Raw genomic sequence first — 19841 nt, 5'->3', positions numbered from 1 at the left:
CCCAGCAGTCCCTCCCAGCTGCAGTCAGAGCAGGAGATGTTCACCCCACGCCCAGACTGCAAATGAATCGAGGTTGCGGGAAGCCGCCGCTGGCTGACCCCACCCTGGCTTACATTCAGGGTGGTATTTAAATGTAAAATGTTCTTTGTCTAAAATAAAATCACTGCACAAAAATAAATCACTTCATTTGACTCACACAGCCTCAGTCACTTACTCACTTGTCCACTGTGTGCGTGCCTCTTTGTGAAATAAGCTTAACATCTAGCTCAAATCAGATCAAATTTTATTTGTCACATACACATGGTTAGCAGATGTTAATGCGAGTGTAGCGAAATGCTTGTGCTTCTAGTTCCGACAATGCAGTAATAACCAACGAGTAATCTAACCTAACAATTCCACAACTACAACCTTATACACACAATTGTAAAGGGATAAAGAATATGTACATAAAGATATATGAATGAGTGATGGTACAGAACGGCATAGGCAAGATGCAGTAGATGGTATCGAGTACAGTATATACATATGAGATGAGTAATGTAGGGTATGTAAACATTATATTAAGTGGCATTGTTTAAAGTGGCTAGTGATACATTTTTACATCAATTTCCATTATTAAAGTGGCTGGAGTTGAGTCAGTATGTTGGCAGCAGCCACTCAATGTTGGTGGTGGCTGTGTAACAGTCTGATGGCCTTGAGATAGAAGCTGTTTTTCAGTCTCTCAGCCCCTGCTTTGATGCACCTGTATTGACCTCGCCTTCTGGATGATAGCGGGGTGAACAGGCAGTGGCTCGGGTGGTTGTTGTCCTTGATGATCTTTATGGCCTTCCTGTGACATCGGGTGGTGTAGGTGTCCTGGAGGGCAGGTAGTTTGCCCCCGGTGATGCATTGTGCAGACCTCACTACCCTCTGGAGAGCCTTACAGTTGTGGGCGGAGCAGTTGCCATACCAGGCAGTGATACAACTGACAGGATGCTCTCGATTGTGCATCTGTAGAAGTTTGTGAGTGCTTTTGGTGACAAGCCGAATTTCTTCAGCCTCCTGAGGTTGAAGAGGCGCTGCTGCGCCTTCTTCACAACGCTGTCTGTGTGGGTGGACCAATTCAGTTTGTCCGTGATGTGTTCGCCGAGGAACTTAAAACTTACTACTTCTCCACTACTGTCCCGTCGATGTGGATAGTGGTGTGCTCCCTCTGCTGTTTCCTGAAGTTCACAATCTTCTCCTTTGTTTTGTTGACGTTGAGTGTGAGGTTATTTTCCTGACACCACACTCCGAGGGCCCTCACCTCCTCCCTGTAGGCCGTCTCGTCGTTGTTGGTAATCAAGCCTACCACTGTAGTGACGTCCGCAAACTTGATGATTGAGTTGGAGGCGTGCATGGCCACAGAGTCGTGGGTGAACAGGGAGTACAGGAGAGGGCTCAGAATGCACCCTTGTGGTGCCCCAGTGTTGAGGATCAGCGGGGTGGAGATGTTGTTACCTACCCTCACTACCAGGGGGCAGCCCGTCAGGAAGTCCAGTACCCAGTTGCACATCGCGGGGTCGAGACCCAGGGTCTCGAGTTTGATGACGAGTTTGGAGGATACTATGGTGTTAAATGCTGAGCTGTAGTCGATGAACAGCATTCTCACATAGTATTCCTCTTGTCCAGATGGGTTAGGGCAGTGTGCAGTGTGGTTGCGATTGCATCCTCTGTGGACCTATTGGGGCGGTAAGCAAATTGGAGTGGGTCTAGGGTGTCAGGTAGGGTGGAGGTGATATGGTCCTTGACTCTGTCTCTGTCTCTCAAAGCACTTCATGATGACGGAAGTGAGTGCTACGGGGAGGTAGTCGTTTAGCTCAGTTACCTTAGCTTTCTTGGGAATAGGAACAATGGTGGCCCTCTTGAAGCATGTGGGAACAGCAGACTGGGATAAGGATTGATTGAATATGTCCGTAAACACACCAGCCAGCTGGTCTGTGCATGCTCTGAGGACGCGGCCGGGGATGCCGTCTGGGCCTGCAGCTTTGCGAGGGTTAACACGTTTAAATGTTTTACTCACGTCGGCTGTGAAGGAGAGTCCGCAGATTTTGGTAGCGGGATGTGTCAGTGGCACTGTATTGTCCTTAAAGCGAGCAAAAAGGTTATTTAGTCTGTCTGGGAGCAAGACATCCTGGTCTACGACGGGGCTGGTTTTATTTTTGTAATCCGTGATTGACTGTAGACCCTGCCACATACCTCTTGTGTCTGAGCCATTGAATTGCGACACTACTTTGTCTCTATACTAACGCTTAGCTTGTTTGATTGCCTTGCGGAGGGAATAGCTACACTGTTTGTAATTGGTCATGTTTCTGGTCACCTTGCCCTGGTTAAAAGCTGGCTAGCTCATAATGTGTCAGTCTAAACTGTACCCTCAAAAATACAGAAAGTAGTGGGAATCAAACCCTGAATTCAAAGGCTAGTTGAAGCTGTTTATTGGAAATGATACAAGGGCATACTGCCTGTACTGTCAGGACGATTTCTAAGCCAAACTTAGTGATGTAAAAAAACACATGACAACTCTAAAACATACTCAAAAGGCAAAGCCTTATAACAGTTCCACCCAAAACAAGCTGCCACTTCTGCTTTAAAAAAAAATAGACTGCAAAAAAGGCTGAGGCCACCATGGCATTAGCTATCGCTGAACACTGTTCCATGCTGGTGTAACCGATGTGAAATGGCTAGCTAGTTAGCGGTGGTGTGCGCTAATAGCGCTGCGGCTTTTGTGGAGCGATGGGTAACGATGCTTGAGGGAGACTGTTGATGTGTGCAGAGCGTCCCTGGTTCGCGCCCAGATCAGGGCGAGGGGACGGACGTAAAGTCTATACTGTTACACTGGCATGTGATCACATCGGAGAAGCGTGTAGAGCTGCTTTCTCAGACTCCACTGCTGCTACCCACTTCAAAATGCACAGAACAAAGTGCACAGACATGATTAATGGTGTTCTAGCACCATACTTTCTGAAAAAGTTGGTCGCTGATGTGGGTGACCAGCGTTTCAGCCTCCTCCTCGATGAGTCCACGGATGTAAGTGTTTCTAAGTACCTGGGGGTTGTGATAAGGTACTTTAGTGACACCAAGCAGACAATTGTATTAACATTTCTGGGGCTTGAGTTGGAGGGAGGAGATGCCAAATCTATAGCCCATGCTGTTGTGGCTTTCCTCGAGAAGTGTTGACTTAAAAAATAAAAACTCCTGGGGATAGGGACTGACAATGCCTCTGTTATGACGGGGATTAACAATGGGGTCCATAAAGTGCTGAAGGAGGAGGAGTATGTCCTCAAATATCTGGTTCTTATTCACTGTGTGTGCCACTCTCTGCAGCTTCCTCATTTGTAGTTCTAAACATATTTAGGGTTTTTACTCACTTTTTTGTCTCTCCCAGGACGTCACCTACAGCGTCCATCACAATTACATGCACATGGCTAATTATGCAAATTCGGCGATTACGTCATTTAACGCCTTTTAGGACAGCCAATGGCTACTTTCCTTACTGAGGAGTTGGCAACACTGCTTTTTGGGACGGCATGGAAGAACACTAGTAAGCCAGTGATTGAGCCCCGTAATAGGTTTAGAGGCAGAGAATCCCAGCGGAGAAAGGGGAACCGGGCCAGGCAGAGACAGCAAGGGCGGTTCGTAGCTCCAGTGCCTTCCGTTCACAACCCTGGGCCAGACTACACTCAATCATAGGACCTATTGAAGAGATGAGTCTTCAATAAAGACTTAAAGGTCTCTCACATGGACAGGCAGACCATTCCATAAAAATGAAGCTCTATAGAAAGCCCTGCCCTACTACTTAGCTTCGGCTGGTGGAGGTCCTGTAGAACCATGTCCAGATAAAGCGTCCGGGGTGAAAAAGTTTCATGAAAAAAGTTGAGTGAGGGAAAAAAATGTAACATTGGCAACAAACTGCACAACAGCACGTAAACCGGAATGACGTCACTGGCTACGTCACTCCAAACGAGGGCTGAAATATATTGAGCATGCGTGTTAATTTTCTTTGCTGATTTGACAGGAAACGAAAGGAAGGTGAGACTGCTTCATCTGTTATGGTTTGTATCGTTTTATACCCTGTTATAATATAAAACGGACAAAGGAATTCATGATTTTTAATACATTGTCAAAGATTCACGTATTATTTGTAAATATACTATTTGCAAGTTGGCTATGTTCTTGACTGCAAGTCGTCGACCCAGTTAACGTTAGTTAGCCAAGTACACGTAAGCGTAAACCTGCAGATATTTTTTTTGCTATCTAGCTGCTAACCGGTATCTCGTAATGTTAATTTTGTCAGATTGTGGTTAACGCTTTGTTGACCATGTGGTTTTTGTAATCCATTCAAGAAAATTGCAGCTAGTTAGCTAACTAAGGTCATCTTTCGTTTTAACATCTGGTTGTAGATAATCTAACTAGCAAGAACGTTAGCCACCGTAGCTAGCTAGCACATATCATAGCGCCAAATTCAGTTTGCCGAAAGGTTGACACGTATGCTTTGGCTGTTAAAAAAAAAAATCAGAATCAAATTGTACCACGATCAAATTGTGGTAGATTGGCCGATAATCTATAACGTCATTAGCTAACGTTAGATGGGTGTATTTAATTATCCAATACTATGTTGAAATCTTAGTTTTGACACGAATGGATCAAATATTGGTCCTTTTATCCTCACTTAGCATTGCTAGTTGGCACTTCGCTTTATCTTATCATACAAAGTGAATGAGTTTTACAATATTTAAAAATATAACGTTAGGCATATAGCCAGATGTGAGGCGGCAGGTAGCCTAGTGGTTAGAGCGTTGGACTCGTAACCTGATCGAATCCCCCGAGCTGAAAAGGTAAAAATCTGTTCGTTCTGTCCCTGAACAAGGAAGTAAACCCACTGTTCATAGGCCGTCATTGAAAATAATAATTTGTTCTTAACTGACTTGCCTAGTTAAATAAAGGTAATAAAAAAATATGCTACTCTTGTATTTTTGTCAGGAATCAATTTTTATTTGACGGGACTGAAGTACACTTTTTCACTGTAATTTCACTTGAGTTTGTATTAACCACTTTTCCTACTCTATTGCAGATGAGGGCCCTGTACGTGTTTGCTCTACTGGGTCTGCTGGGTTTGGGGACAGGAGAGGAGGGGGCTCGTCTGTTAGCTTCCAAGTCCCTGTTGAACCGTTATGCTGTTGAGGGCCGTGATCTCACACTGCAGTACAACATCTACAACGTTGGAACCAGGTATTGAAAAATGACATTGAGTGTTAAGACAAGCCATTCAATGTCAGTCTCTGTGTGCTGAAAATTAGTTTATTTGTTTGCTTTCCAATTCTGTACCCTTATCCCAGAGTGTGAGGTTTCACAATCTGCCTTAACTCATTCTGAATACTCGTTCCACAGCGCTGCCCTAGAGGTTGAGCTGTCTGACGACTCCTTCCCCCCTGAGGATTTCGGCATCGTCTCTGGGATGCTGAACGTGAAATGGGACAGGATCGCCCCGTATCCTTTAAAGGCACAATCCTAAAATGTCTCAGCTCAACGGCTCCTTAAGCACCAATCTTTTACAACGAAGCCCACCGCATACTCTGAAGTTGTATTGCAGTTTCTCAGGGTTCAGTTGTCAAACTCATTCCACGGAGGGCTAGTGTCTGCAGATTTTCGCTCCTTCCTTATACTTAATTGATTAATTAATTAGTAAGGAACTCCACTCTCGACACCTGGTGGTCTAGGGCTTAATTGAAGAAAAAAAAACTGTAGACACTAGGCCTTGCATGGAATGAGTGACGACCCTGCTCTAGTTGTTTATATCTTAACTGTCCCCAGTGCCAGCAATGTCTCTCATACTGTGGTACTGCGCCCCCTGAAGGCCGGATACTTCAACTTCACCTCTGCCTCCGTCAGCTACCTGGCTCAGGAGGGAGGACAAGTTGTGGTAAGGGAGAGCATAATCATCTATGCAGACCAGGGCCTGTATTCATAAAGCATTTTAGGAGTAGGAATAATGATCTAGGATAATGTTTTCCCTTTTACATCATAATGAATAAGATTGCATGAACAGCATGGACTTGATCCTAGATCAACACTCCTATACTGAGATGCTTTATAAATATGGGCCCTAACCTGGTTTAAAATTATATTTGAAATCTTTCAGATACTTTGAGCGTTTGCTTAAGCACTGGCATGGGGTCAGGGTTTGAACTTTTTGTGCTTTTGAATTGGTTCCATTGCAATAGGTAGTTCCATCAAGCAGAGGTGAAGTATTTAAAATGGTATTTGAACTCCAGTCTGATGCAGACTTGCTCTGTTCTCTATTGCTCTCTCCAGTCTGGAAGTTTTTCTCTGCTACATTAACGTGCAGAATGTAGCTTAATAGCCAATTAGGCTGGTGTTGATATTTCCTGGCAATTTTTTTTTGTTGTGCACTTGCACACATCCTGTTATGGATTTCAAATAATTGTAAACTCGTCAATTCAACGAGACTGATGCAGAGTAGTGATGTTTGTGACCTTTTGAGGAAATTAAACCCCCTTCTGTCTTCCTACAGGTTGGCTACACCAGTGCCCCTGGACAGGGTGGGATTTTAGCTCAGAGGGAGTTTGACAGGCGTTTCTCCCCCCACTATGTAAGTCATTTGTCCTTTCAAAGCATTATGGTTGTTAAAGACCTCTTACAGGAGTGTTTGGTGATATACCACATATTTGGAGGTAACTTGATGCCCTTCGGGCTGACTTCCTGGACCCAGATTACTCTTAATCCTAGTCTTAAATGCAATGCCCAATGGCAAACCTTTATTTGAAGTGATTTTTACTCGAATGTCTCAATCTGAGTCCAGGAAACCAGCCTTTTGTTGGACAGAGGCCTAGACTAAAATATCCTTGCAAAAATACATGGCTTTAGTATGTTCATCAGAAAGAACTAGACTCTCCATTTCTTGGCATACATATAGTTGCTCAGTATTTGTGTAATGTATCGAGGTAGAACAAAGCCAGTACTATGTTTTCGGTAGCAGTGTGTTAATGTCTCCTGGTCCTATCCTCAATTGCTGGCAAACTTGAAAATAAATGACAAGGCCTCCGTTTACCAACCAGTTACCAGCATCCCCAAACAAACTGGACTACAAACAGCCATGTTTAATTTTGTTTTCTTCTCCATGCCCTGTTTCTTTAAAATGGAACCCCACTTCAGTAGGGTTTTGTAAGATCCCCCCACCCCCCTTATTTATAATGGACAATAAGTACTTCCCCGTTTTCAAAATGGTTTCTTGCTGAATTTGACCCAAGCCTTGAATTGGCTGTGACCTCACATCTCCTTCCCTCACCCCCCTCTCTCTCTCTCCAGCTGGACTGGGCTGCTTTTGGTGTAATGACCCTCCCCTCCATTGGCATCCCCCTGCTCTTGTGGTTCTCCAGCAAGAGGAAATACGACTCGCCGAAGGCCAAGAAGAACTGAACACTCTACTCTCCACTGTGGAACTAGCTAGGGATGGGGTTGAGGTTTAATAACTTGTACCGTTTCACACTATTGTGTTGACACAAATGTGCAGGCTCAGATATTTTTTTTGTCACCTTGTCCTTTCCAGCATAGTTATAGCAACCATGCTGGATGTGTAACCACACTAATGCTGTTCATCTCAGTTCTGCTCAGTGGTGTGAAAGGGGTATTAGTAGATTTGGGAGGCGAGTGACTGTATTTTATTAAAATAGCATAATTACCCATATTGGGGGTAAACGAGAACATGTAATGAGTGATCGGGAAAGATGTGCTTCCTTGTGATGGGGAGATTGAGCTTTGTCGACTATAGTGGTCGATGATGGGCTAGAGGTTTCATTGCTGGTTTTTCTATTCCATACATGCATTCCATACGGTACACAAAGTCCCACTACAGCTACAATGCAAGAATGGCTGCATTTTGTTTTATTTTGTAATTCATTTGAAACCCTCAAAGTAATTTCTCAGGTGACTTGGAACTTCATGTTTGGGAAATAAACAAACCGGCTGGGTTTTATAAAGTGAGATTCTTGTGTTTACCATTCTGTCAATCTTTTTGTGGGGTAGTGTGCAAGTTTACTCTTCAAGGGTAGATTGGGGCACAACTTCTGTAAGATGCATTTTTGGCACACAGAGACTTGACATTCAGGATGATCAAGCCTCGCGTTAAATAGAAAATATACCTTAATCTGGTAAGTGTACAGTAAGGCTTAAAATATATTGGGGTTGTCATTATTTTGTTAAATGATAATTGCAGAGGTTTTTGGGTGAAGTGTGCTTAGGGTTTATAGTTTGATATCGGGTAGTCATTAAGGTTTATAAGTGGAGTTGTATGACAGGGTCTTAGTAAAGAGTGGTCAGGGGTTGGGCGGAGGCAGTGAAGGCTTTGAGCTGGTTGGCCTCGCTGGGATCTGTTCGTAGATGCTGGTGCCTGAGTCATCAGTCAAAGGTCGTTCTGAACGAGGTGGCAGAAAGACCCCAGGTCGGGATGGGGAAGAAAAGATGGCATCTCCACAACGCTAGAAAAATGAGAGAAAAAAGATGGGCCTAACTTAAGTATTTTTATATGAAATATCTAACATTTTCAAAGTAATTTAGAGTAACTTAATCTACCAATGTATTTTTTTTGTCAATGGAAAAAGCTTTAAACATTTACAATCAGCTATAATTTATTGACAAAATAGATAATATGCACAACCATATGTTTGTTCCAGTACCTGCACACTTCCGTCTGATCGAGGGGGGCAGTTAACGGCCCTGCGGGGCGGTCGTAAAGGCCGGTTGGGGGCTGTCCTGGCTGGAAGGGGAACATGACTGGGGGCCTCTCTCCTTAGGTTTACCTCTGAATAGAGGTGATGCTGGGGGTCTGCAAATGAGAGCGGATATTGCAATACATGTATACCGTCATACAGTGCCTTAGGAAAATATTCAGCCCCCATGACTTTTTCCACATTTTGTTCAGTTACATCCTTATTCTAGAATGTATCCCCCCCCCCGTCAATCTACACACAACACCCCATAATTACAACAAAAACAGGGTTTTAGAATTTTTTGCTAATTTATTAAATATAAACTGAAATACACTACCAGTCAAAAGTTAACACCTAGTCATTCAAGGGGTTCTTTATTTGTACTATTTTCTACATTGTAGTATAGTGAACGCAACCAAAAAAAGTAACGAAGCAAATTTCAATTAACAGGTGTGCATTAATAAAAGTGAATCAAGTTGTAGAAACATCTCAAGGATCATCAATGGAAACAGGATGCAGCTGAGCTCAATTTCGAGTCTCAACAGCAATACTGTTTTTTATTTTCAAAACATTTGGAACATTTTCAAAAACCCTGTTTTCACTTTGTCATTATGGGGTTTTGTGTGTAGATTGCTGATGATTTTGTATTTATTTAATCCATTTTAGAATAAGGTGGTAATGTGACAAAATGTGGAAAAAGTCAAGGGGTTTGAATACTTTCCGAAGACACTATATGTACATTGTTCATTATATGCATGGATAAAAATGGGGCTGTATAAATATAACATAAAATTAAGGAGCAGCTAAAACTGTGTAATGGGTAATTTCAGGTCGAATCAGGCATGCCGTGCCTTGCTCAGGCCAATAACAATACAACCCCTGAAAGATAAGTGGCTGGTCTTGTCTTTCACCTTGCCCGCCTGCGCTCCTCTCGGCATCCCGCCAGAGCCCCATGGCGTAGAAGTCAATGTGTTCCTTTGCCTCTTCTTCTTCGTGTTGGGCCAGATGAGGGGTTTCCTCGTAGGTGTGCAGGGGCTCCAGCTTCCAGTAACTCGGGTCCTCGTCGGAGCCACTGCTTGTGAGCAGGACGGAGGACGCTGCCTCCGCCCTCTGGCCTGGTGGGTTGCCCACATTGACTTTGGGAGTTCTGTTTGCCTGGGAAAGCATGCTTGGTGGCTTGTTGACCTGAGCGTACAGTGCTTCGGTGTCGTCATCACCTCTCCCACATGCTCCTACACAGCTAACACCAGTTTTTGTCACATCTTGGGGGGGGGCGATCAGATTTGTCACCTGGAAAAAACATTGGTAAGGTAGTTCTGTAAATCCATTAATAACGTTGACTTTTTAAGTGGGTTTGTTTAACTTACAAATGTTAAAGTGGGGATAGTTCCTCACCTCCATCAGTTCCCTAAACTTGCTTTCTGGTAGAGAACAGGACTTCTTGAGCACCTTCCTGACCACAGCATACTCTGGCACCCCGTCATCTGTAGGGGCTGAGCTAGCCAATATCTCTTGAACTCGGACAGTGTCAGGAGCCGAGGGTGCAGTTGGGTGCAGTACAGTGGCTTCCTTTTCGGTCACTTTCGTTGTCTCTCCACCTTCATCCTGCAACCCCAGTTTAACTGTACTCTCAAAACTTTCATTGGACTGCGAGAGAGTAAAAGAGATACAGAAAGATTGAGAAACAAACCGTTGCATTTGAGTTTACCAAAAAGGATAGTTTGCCACAAAATGTGTTTGTTAGATGTTTAGAGGCTAATTAGGTTGTGCCAATGATTATTTTCCTTTCGTTCATGAAGGAGGCATGGGGTGTGGAATATGTACTCGGCACCTCGTCACAGGGCGTGTTGAGAATCTCGTTGAAGGGCCCCACGGGATTCTGGGTGTAGTGGCTGACCAGCTCCTGCAGGCTTCTATGGTGACTCTCCTCCCCAGCGATGAGGTAACATGCCCCTCTGCCACCCTCTTCTTCCTCTATGATGAAATGGCGGCATCTATCCTTTCCTCTGGGGGGAAAATGATGTGTCTATCTAAAGATGTCTTTAGGTATGTGTGTGTGTATGGTGTATGTGTGGTCTGTCATAACTTTACCTGTACGAGAGTACAAAACCAATCTTTGACTCGCTGAGCCTGATCAGAAAACAGCCCTGCTGCTTGTCCTTCAGAAGCTCCTCTGCTTCCCTATCCAATCAGTCGACAGACAGACAGACAGACAGAAAAATGAGAACAAACAGAGCACCTATGTGTGTACAATTGTGTCTTTGCTTTGACTCGTGTCTTTCTGAACTATTTTCTGTTTCGTGTGCATACTGTATGTACCCATAGCCGCGGGATTTAGGGGTGCTGAGGGTGCTGTAGCACCCCCTGAATTAAAAAAATAATTTAAAGAAATAAAAAATATTATTTTTATCACAAAAGTTGTGTTCTTTAATAGTCCTGTATTAGCAGACCGATATAGCCTTCTGCTATGTTTTCCTCAGCAACCCCTGCCCCCTTATGTATGTATGTGTGAATGTTTGAATATGACCTGTTTCATTGATTGCATTTATTAGACAATTTTATAAACATACATAAGAGAGGGCTCCAGCTTCAGTGGCTAAAAACAATGACAGAACAATATCTGTTTGTGTCATAAAATGAGTCAATAGTACAGTCCCATTGCCATAAACAACACTCTCATTTACCTCTAATATATACAGTACAACAATCAATCCCTGATATATACAAGACAATCACTTTTACACAATATACAACACACTAGGCACCAAAAGTCAGTCCATATGCTATCCCGGGCATTATCTTCTCACCCACGTACTGTAGACCTACTCCTCACTTTCGTGACATGCTACTATTCAGCCATTTTCTCAGTAAGAACTTGAAACCGACCATGGAGGTTATGAATTTCAAGTTCTTTGGAAGACTATTCCGAAGAATGGAGTTCAAAAAAGTTTCCCTCCCCATACCATCCTTAACAATGTCAGTTTCACTTCTTCTAGTGGAATAGTTGTGGTTATCCCTGGCCAAGTGAAAGTAGTTACATAGGTACCTGGGGACCATACTGTGGACAATCTTATGGACAAGACACAATTTCATATGAGTGAATCTCTCCTCCACTTTGAACCATCTGAGGCTTTCAAAGTGGGAATGGTCAAGATGAGTATGTGTATCCCTATATATGGGTTGTGTCATCTGTGGTCTTGTGTGTGCGCATATGCATTTTATGTGTGTTTGAGTGTACGTGTGTGCATGTGTGTCTGTGGTCTTCTTGCATATGCACTTGTTTCCCTGGATGCGCAATGTTTCTTTATTTCTATTGCAGATAATGTGTATACCAGTATATGTTTCTGTGTGTGCTAGCAGTCTGACAGACAGACAGTCTAACCTGCGCGTGGCGAAGCCATGTAGCCAGCGGGGTAGGGGATGGCCAGGCTGACGCAAGCGGGGGAGCTGTGTCCTCTCGAACCACAGCATGGTGTGGGCCCGAAGGGACGGAGACAAGGGCTTCAGGGGCCTGGGGACACCCAGAGTCAGAGCAGGAGACACCCTCTTCACTACTGTCTGAGATAGGGAGGGATAGAGGGAGATAGACATGGAGGGTTGTGAGATTTATAGTCATATTCAATAGTTTCTCTGTTGAGCTGTCTGGTATCTTTTCAAAACAAAAAAGGTGAAAAGGGAGAGCGAAAGAGAACAACGCTGGTCCAGAAACAGCACCTACCAACTACCATTTTGTGTAGATCTGAAAGGAAAGCGAGAGAGGTAGAGAGGGGGGTGGGAGAGGGAGAAAACAGCTGTTTTTCACACACGTAAGCTTGAATATGTTCCCACAGAAGTTACCTCAGCAAGAGAAGACAGTTATATTTTAAACACTTGATATACACTTGATATGCTAATCCATGCCTTTTTAATTCCAGCATGCAGTCAACTACATGGAAGTGGCCTACATGCCTCCCATCCTAGACATTGGGCCTTACCCGCAGCTCATCCAGTTGGTGCTCTCCGTCACAAACAGCAAGACACTACAGTCAACGGCATCTGATACAACATTACTGTGTTGTATCAGGCCTTTTCAGTAGGTGCGGTGTGTAAGTCAAAGTGGGTATGGTATAAACTTTCATAGGTCAAATAAACCCATCATAATATTTCACCTATCCTTTCCCATTTATGCACATCAAACCGGTAGGATCTTCGAGAAGGCTCTAGAGACAGAATCTGAACTGGGCTGACCCACGCAACACTGAAGGTAGAGAGGTAACTTTCAGTTCTCTTTGTTTTAACGTTTCATGAAATGGCTTTTTTAAAAACCGAACCACAGGAAGTTGTGTGTCTCTAACTGTACTGTGTGGTTTAGGGTGTAAAGTGTGGCTGATGGTTTCAGACCTGACAATCTGACTGGAGGCTTACGGGAAATCCTCTACAAAGACACAGACATATGCATTTTAGAAACAAGCATTCACACACAGTAGAAATACACGTCAATTAATGCACAGATACTTGTCTGTGTCATTTCTACCAAGCATAGAAAACACTATTGAAAAGCATGCAAATTTGCTGATCTGGGATCTGAAGTTAAATCTAATTTCAGATTTAAATTCTGTAACCTCATTCTCCTGGCCAATGGTTTGTTTGGCTGGTAGAGCCGCCACCTCCTCTCGAGGGGTTTTGGGGACCTTTAAGCTCCTCCTGGGTTTGATTGGAGGAGTCTGCCGGGTGGGCGGGTCTTGAGCAGAATGCTGGTGTGGTACAAGCTTTTGGGGTTGGAAAGGCAGGCAGCTGATATGCTCCTCTCGCCTGCTTTCAACATCTGCAAACCAACACAAAATAATCTATAAAGCTAACCAGTAACCATCACAAAAGTTATGGCTACATGAAGCATCTTTTTGACACTGAACTAACACAATGTACTGTATATATTTATATATTTTTTTATATTTAACTTTTATTTAACCAGGTAAGACTCATTGATATTATCAACATCTACAAACCAACATAAAATACATCTTATATAGCTAAACATTAACCATCACAAGTGACAGCCACTAACACAATATATTTTTTATTTAACCTTCATATAACCAGAAGTCACATTGAGTTTCACATCTCTTTTAAAAATGTGCCAAAAAGGTAGAGACAGAGATAGAGACATACCCCAAGCGACTTACAGCTGTAATCGCAGCAAAAGGTGGCGCTACAAAGTATTAACTTAAGGGGGCTGAATAATTTTGCACGCCCAATTTTTCAGTTTTTGATTTGTTAAAAAAGTTTGAAATATCCAATAAATGTCGTTCCACTTCATGATTGTGTCCCACTTGTTGCTGATTCTTCACAAAAAAATACAGTTTTATATCTTTATGTTTGAAGCCTGAAACCTAGATTTTTTTCAAAATTGTGTTAAAGCCTGAATTTAAAATGGATTACATTTAGATTTTGTGTCACTGGCCTGTCAAAGTAGAATAACATTTTGAGAATTTTTTTGAAATGTATTAAAAATGAAAAGCTGAAATTTGTTGAGTCAATAAGTATTCAACCCATTTGTTATGTCAAGCCTAAATAAGTTCAGGAGTAAAAATGTGCTTAACAAGTCACATAATAAGTTGCATGGACTCACCCTGTGTGCAATAATATTGTTTCATTTATTTGAGTAGCGACAGATGCAATAACATTGACACATTGCAATTTACACCATAACATGTTAGCTTGCGCTAATTTACAGTGCCTGTCCCTTATCTTGTACATCATTTTTGGATGACTGCCTCATCTCTGTAACCAACTCATACAATTATCTGTGAGGTCCCTCAGTCAAGCAGTGAATTTCAAACACAGATTCAACCACAGGGAGATTTCCAGGGAGATTTTACAATGCCTCACAAAGAAGGACACCTACAGTATTAGTAGATGGGTAAAATTTTAAAAAGTAGACATCGAATATCCCTTTAACTATGGTAAAATGATTGATGACACTTTGGATGGTGCCTCAATACACCCAGTCACTACAAAGATACAGGGGTCCTTCCTAACTCAGTTGCTGGAGAGTAAGGAAACTGCTCAAGGATTTCACCATGAGGACAATGGTGACTTTAAAACAGTTACATAGTTTAATGGCTGTGATAGGAGGATGGATCAACAACATTGTAGTTACTTCACAATACTAACCTAAACGACAGATTGAAAATGTAGAATACATTCAAAAACATGCATCCTGTTTGCAATAAGACACTAACGTAAAATTGCCAAAACAATGTGCAAAGAAAGGAACTTTATGTCCTGAATACAGAGCATTATTTGGTGCAAATTCAATTCACTGAGTACCACTCTTCATATTTTCAAGAATGGTAGTGGATGCATCATGTTATGGGTATGCTTGTCATCAGCAAGGACTAGGGAGTTTTTTTTAGGATAAAAATAAATGAAACAGAGCTAAGCACAGGCAAAATCATAGAGTAAAACCAGGTTCAGTCTGCTTTCCAACAGACACTGGGAGACAAATTCACCTTATAGCAGGAAAATAACCTAAAACACAAGGCCAAATATAGACTGGAGGTGTTTACCAAGATAGCATTGAATGTTCCTGAGTGGCCTAGTTACAGTTTTGACTTAAATTGTCTTGAAAACTTATTGCAAGATTTGAAAATGTCTGTCACGCAATGATCAACAACCATTTTGACAGAGCTTGAAGAAGTTAAAAAAAGAATCATGTGCAAATGTTGTACAATCCAGGTGTGTAAAGCTCTTAGAGACTTACCCGGAACAACTGTAATCGCTGCCATAGGTTATTCTAACTTTTATTGGCTCAGTGGTGTGAATATTTATGTAAATGATGTATTTAATTTTCAATAAATGTGCAAACATTTCTAAAAACATGTTTTCAAAAAATGATATTGAATAAATGATGAACCCAGGCTGTGACACAACAACATGTGAAATAAGTCAAGGGGTATGAATACTTTCTGAAGACACTGTAGTAATACAACATAAAAAACATAACAATGAATGGAAGTTAAAATGGTGTAAAGTGCATACTTGCTCTGACAATAAATCGATTCAGATCACTTTTAGCATCAACTTCAGATGTAGATAATATTGTAGATAATGCAATTTTCACATTAGTGCAAAGGATTCACTTAGTAGAATAAACACAAATAATCAATTGTATAACAAGCACACGTCACATTGGTGCCGTGAGTAAGATTTGGTCAGTTGATGCCTATTATCTGTTGGTGTCTCAGAGGAGAAAAGGTGGAGTGTAATCAAGCTAGTCAGGTAACTACTCTTGTGTGATGAGTAACCTTTTTATGAGACTTGCCTTAGCTCGCACAGCTAATGCCTGTAGGTTTTTAGCTTAGTGGGCTAACACAATCTTCGACTGCGCAGACAAACCTGTCTATCTCTTTCAGCCCAACAGCAGATCTGTCACTTGGTTTGGTATAAAGCTGAGTGATTGGGCTGGGGAAATGTAACCACTCTCAAATTCATAAATAGAGCCATGGCCAGGACTCACAGTCAGTGAGATCGACATGATCTTTCAAAAACTTATTTTGAAACTATTCATAGTTTGTTAACAAAGACTCTTGGCAACAAAATTGTAAGCAATGGTAAACATTAGCAATGATTTTAAATGAGTTAGTAATGAAAACATTGTTCCTACATAGTTCTGACTGAATATGAAATTGTTAAAAGTTTAAGCCTGACCTTTTAAGCGCTGGTAGTCGAAGTCCATGTTGATGTTTAAAATAGGTTGTCACAAGACAGCTGTGAAAACGGATGTCTGAACATCTCTTTCCTCCTCTACATATACTGTAGTTTGTCTGTGTGTGTCTATGAGAGAGAAAGAGAGGGAGAGAGAGCGAGAGAGACAGAGAGAGTGATGAGGAAGTGGGAGAGAGGGAGGAGATATAATAGAGAGATAAACAAGAAGAGTTTTGTGGGTGGGGGAGGGAAAATGTCATCTTTACAAATGTCTTAATTACATAATGATGTCCTAAGTTGTGCATGCATCTACAATTGTCATGTATTATTTTATTTAAAACACACACACACACACATACACACACTTCCTTCCTTTCCACTTCCTTTCACCTAAAAATATCCAAGTGAGTCACAGCTGTGATTGTCTCAACTTGTCATGTGACTTGGCACTTACTAATTATGAAGCATTTAGAGCTGTTTGTTTTTCTAAGAGCTCATATTATGTCCACAACTGTTCTGTTCCATCAATGTAGGTCTGCTTACTGTATGTTACTGTATAAAGAAAATACAATAATTATAATTTACTACATTTATTAATCAGGTGTATTCCATTCCTTTTTTTATAATGAGAATTTATCTGAATATTAGGCCAAAGACTTGTGGTTATTCCAATGTGAAAGACCACCTGAAAGGATGAAGGCAGAACTACAGTAGGCCTAAGCTACTTATAAAAAACAGTTCAATTTTACTTCCACAGAGTGGCGCAAGAGCCAAACGCATCCCACAATAATGTTTTGGTGATAATAGTGCCATAATAAAAACATGACATCTTGTAATAAATGGTCATAGGCCAATTGCTTATCATCATCGTCATTATTAATCATCAGCATCATCATCAATTCATGAATGTCGATTATCAAATTTCAATGAAGAAGTGAGAATGGCCACACCACAGGAAGACACACACACACACACACACACACACACACACACACAGGCTGACAGTATCTCACCATCATTGTGTGTTACAGCATATGATGACTTGACAAGTGTGATTGAATGACTGGTAGTGGTTATTTGTTTGGAGTTGCATAGCATGCCAAAACAACTCAATATACAGCGCATTCGGAAAGCATTCAGACCCATTGACTTTTTCCACATTTTGTTACATTACAGCCTTATTCTAAAATTGATTAAATTACTTTTTACCCCCATCAATCTACACACAATACCCCATAATGAGGAATCAATAACAGGTTTAATACATTTTCGCAAATGTATTAAAAATAAAAACAGAAATACTATATTTACATAAATATTCAGCTATGAGCCTCCAAATTGAGCTCAGGTGCATCCTGTTTCCATTGATCATCCTAGAGATGTTTCTACAACTTGATTGGAGTCCACCTGTGGTATATTCAATTGATTGGACATGATTTGGAAAGGTACACACCTGTCTATATAAGGTCCCACAGTTGACAGTGGATGTCAGAGAAAAAAACGAAGCCATGAGGTTGAAGGAATTGTCCGTAGAGTTCCGAGACAGGATTGTGTCTAGACACAGATCTGGGAAAGGGTAACAAAAACAGCATTGCAGCATTGAAGATCCCCAAGAACACAGTCCATCATTCTTAAATGGAAGAAGTTTGGAAGCACCAAGACTTTTCCTAGAGCTGGCCTCCCAGCCAAACTGAGCAATTGTTGGGAGAAGGGTCTTGGTTTTGGGAGGTAACCAAGATGGTCACTCTGACAGAGCTCCAGAGTTCTTCTGTTGAGATGGGAGAACCTACCAGAGAGACAACCATCTCTGCAACACTCCACCAATCAGGCCTTTATGGTAGAGTGGCCAGCCGGAAGCCACTCCTCAGTAAAAGGCACATGGCAGCCCGCTTAGAGTTTGCCAAAAGACACCTAAAGGACTCTCATACCATGAGACACAAGATTCTCTGGTCTGATGAAACCAGGTTTGAACTCCTTGGCCTGAATGCCAAATGTCACGTCTGGAGGAAACCTGGCACCATCCCTACAGCGAAGCATGGTGGTGGCAGCATCATGCTGTGGGGATTTTTTATCAGCTGCAGGGACTCGGAGACTAGTCAGGATCGAGGGAAAGATGAATGGAGCAAAGTACAGAGAGATCCTTGATGAAAACCTGCTCCAGAGCGCTCAGGACTTCAGAGTGGGGTGAAGGTTCACCTTACAACAGGACAACGACACAGCCAAGACATCGCAGGATTGACTTCGGGATAAGTCTCTGAATGTCCTTGAGTGGTCCAGCCAAAGCACGGACTTGAATCCTGATCGAACACCTCTGGAGAGACCTGAAAATAGCGCTGCAGCGAAGCTCCCCATCCAACCTGACAGAGCTTGTGAGGATCTGCAAAGAATGGGAGAAACTCTCCAAATACAGGTGTGCCAAGTTTGTAGTGTCATACTCAAGAAGACTCAATGTTGTATCTGCTAGCAAAAGTGCTTCAACAAAGTACTGAGTGAAGGGTCTGAATAATTATGTAAATGTGATATTTCAGTTTATTATTTTTAATAAATGAGCAAATATGTCCAAAAACTGTTTTTGCTATGTCCTTAAGGGGTATTGAGTGTAGATTGATGAGAGGGGAAAAAACGATTTAATCAATTTTAGAATAAGGCTGTAACGTAACAAAATGTGGAAAAAGTCAAGGGGTCTGAATACTTTCCGAGTACTTTCCTTGTTTGAAACAGCCTGGTGCGTGCATCAATTTCAGACCTCGGCTGGACTGGAACGACTCTTGATGTCTCTGTGTGTAGCCACGAGGACAGTTTTAAAAACAGGTGAACCCCTTTCCATAGCATTACGCCTTTCGTGCGTAAAACGACGTTACCGTTATTTACTCATACCCCAGCTATGTGCTGCTTTTCTGTATCAGATAATGTTGCATTGCTGTGGTATATCGGGACTCAAACGAAACAACGTTACCTGAATGATTATAATAGGCGATATTCCGAGAACGGGATTCCAATCAATTGCAGGTAATTATTTTCATCCAGATGAGTCCATTGTAAAATGAAGTGCACACAGTTGTAAATACCGGTTGTAGTGTTTTGTACGACATGCCATTCTCTCCATGTAGTGTGTGTTTGTGTGTGTGAGAGGGAGGGGGTCATTTTATATTGGTAATGCATAGGCTACTTTACAATCACATTCTCTATCCTAGTTCGTGTTTGTGTGATACCCTACTGTACATCTGGTTGTGTGTGTAGTTGTACTACTTTGATGTGATGGGAATTGGGTGCGTGTGTGTACTTGAGCGAAGAGCATCGTGAGCTCTGCTGAGTTGATCCTGTATGAGTTCTCTGCGCTGCTCCCAGGGGAATGTGTTGTCTGTATTGTATCAGTACCACATACCAGTAGTCATCATAACATATTAATTG

General features: G+C 42.1%; 2 protein-coding genes and 1 non-coding gene across 3 annotated transcripts; 2 read left to right on the top strand and 1 right to left on the bottom strand.

The window, feature by feature from the left end:
- The first annotated feature begins 3985 nt into the window (after positions 1–3985).
- LOC139391983 (translocon-associated protein subunit beta) lies at positions 3986–8019 on the top strand. The gene is made up of 6 exons (XM_071139595.1): positions 3986–4047; positions 5090–5247; positions 5407–5505; positions 5830–5938; positions 6551–6628; positions 7345–8019. Exons 2-6 carry the CDS (start codon positions 5090–5092, stop codon positions 7453–7455), a joined length of 555 nt encoding a protein of 184 aa, XP_070995696.1. The 5' UTR covers positions 3986–4047; the 3' UTR covers positions 7456–8019.
- On the top strand, positions 6928–7059 carry LOC139392470 (small nucleolar RNA SNORA57). The gene has a single exon (XR_011629681.1). It is a non-coding gene; the product is annotated as a small nucleolar RNA SNORA57 (small nucleolar RNA).
- On the bottom strand, positions 7904–16570 carry LOC139391982 (hematopoietic SH2 domain-containing protein-like). The gene is made up of 9 exons (XM_071139594.1): positions 16434–16570; positions 13346–13548; positions 12127–12302; positions 10836–10925; positions 10576–10750; positions 10140–10391; positions 9656–10034; positions 8712–8860; positions 7904–8513 (listed from the first exon to the last, which is right to left on the bottom strand). The coding sequence occupies exons 1-9, from the start codon at positions 16459–16461 to the stop codon at positions 8352–8354; spliced, it is 1614 nt and encodes a 537-aa protein (XP_070995695.1). The 5' UTR covers positions 16462–16570; the 3' UTR covers positions 7904–8351.
- Between the last annotated feature and the right edge of the window lie 3271 nt (positions 16571–19841).

This window comes from Oncorhynchus clarkii, chromosome 32, assembly GCF_045791955.1.
Source record: "Oncorhynchus clarkii lewisi isolate Uvic-CL-2024 chromosome 32, UVic_Ocla_1.0, whole genome shotgun sequence".
Taxonomy (NCBI): Eukaryota; Metazoa; Chordata; class Actinopteri; order Salmoniformes; family Salmonidae; genus Oncorhynchus; species Oncorhynchus clarkii.
The sequence above is the reverse complement of the archived record's forward strand: the minus strand, read 5'-3'. Positions and strand labels throughout refer to the sequence as shown.

Excerpts from the sequence above, each read along its gene's own strand:
- LOC139391983 (XM_071139595.1), top strand. The coding sequence starts at position 5,090 with ATGAGGGCCCTGTACGTGTTTGCTCTACTGGGTCTGCTGGGTTTGGGG. Across the intron at positions 5,248-5,406 it reads ATCTACAACGTTGGAACCAG|CGCTGCCCTAGAGGTTGAGC; the intron begins GTATTGAAAAAT and ends CTCGTTCCACAG. Across the intron at positions 6,629-7,344 it reads GGCGTTTCTCCCCCCACTAT|CTGGACTGGGCTGCTTTTGG; the intron begins GTAAGTCATTTG and ends CTCTCTCTCCAG.
- LOC139391982 (XM_071139594.1), bottom strand. The coding sequence starts at position 16,461 with ATGGACTTCGACTACCAGCGCTTAAAAG. Across the intron at positions 13,549-16,433 it reads CGACTACCAGCGCTTAAAAG|ATGTTGAAAGCAGGCGAGAG; the intron begins GTCAGGCTTAAA and ends GTTGGTTTGCAG. Across the intron at positions 10,926-12,126 it reads CATGGCTTCGCCACGCGCAG|GGAAGCAGAGGAGCTTCTGA; the intron begins GTTAGACTGTCT and ends CTGATTGGATAG.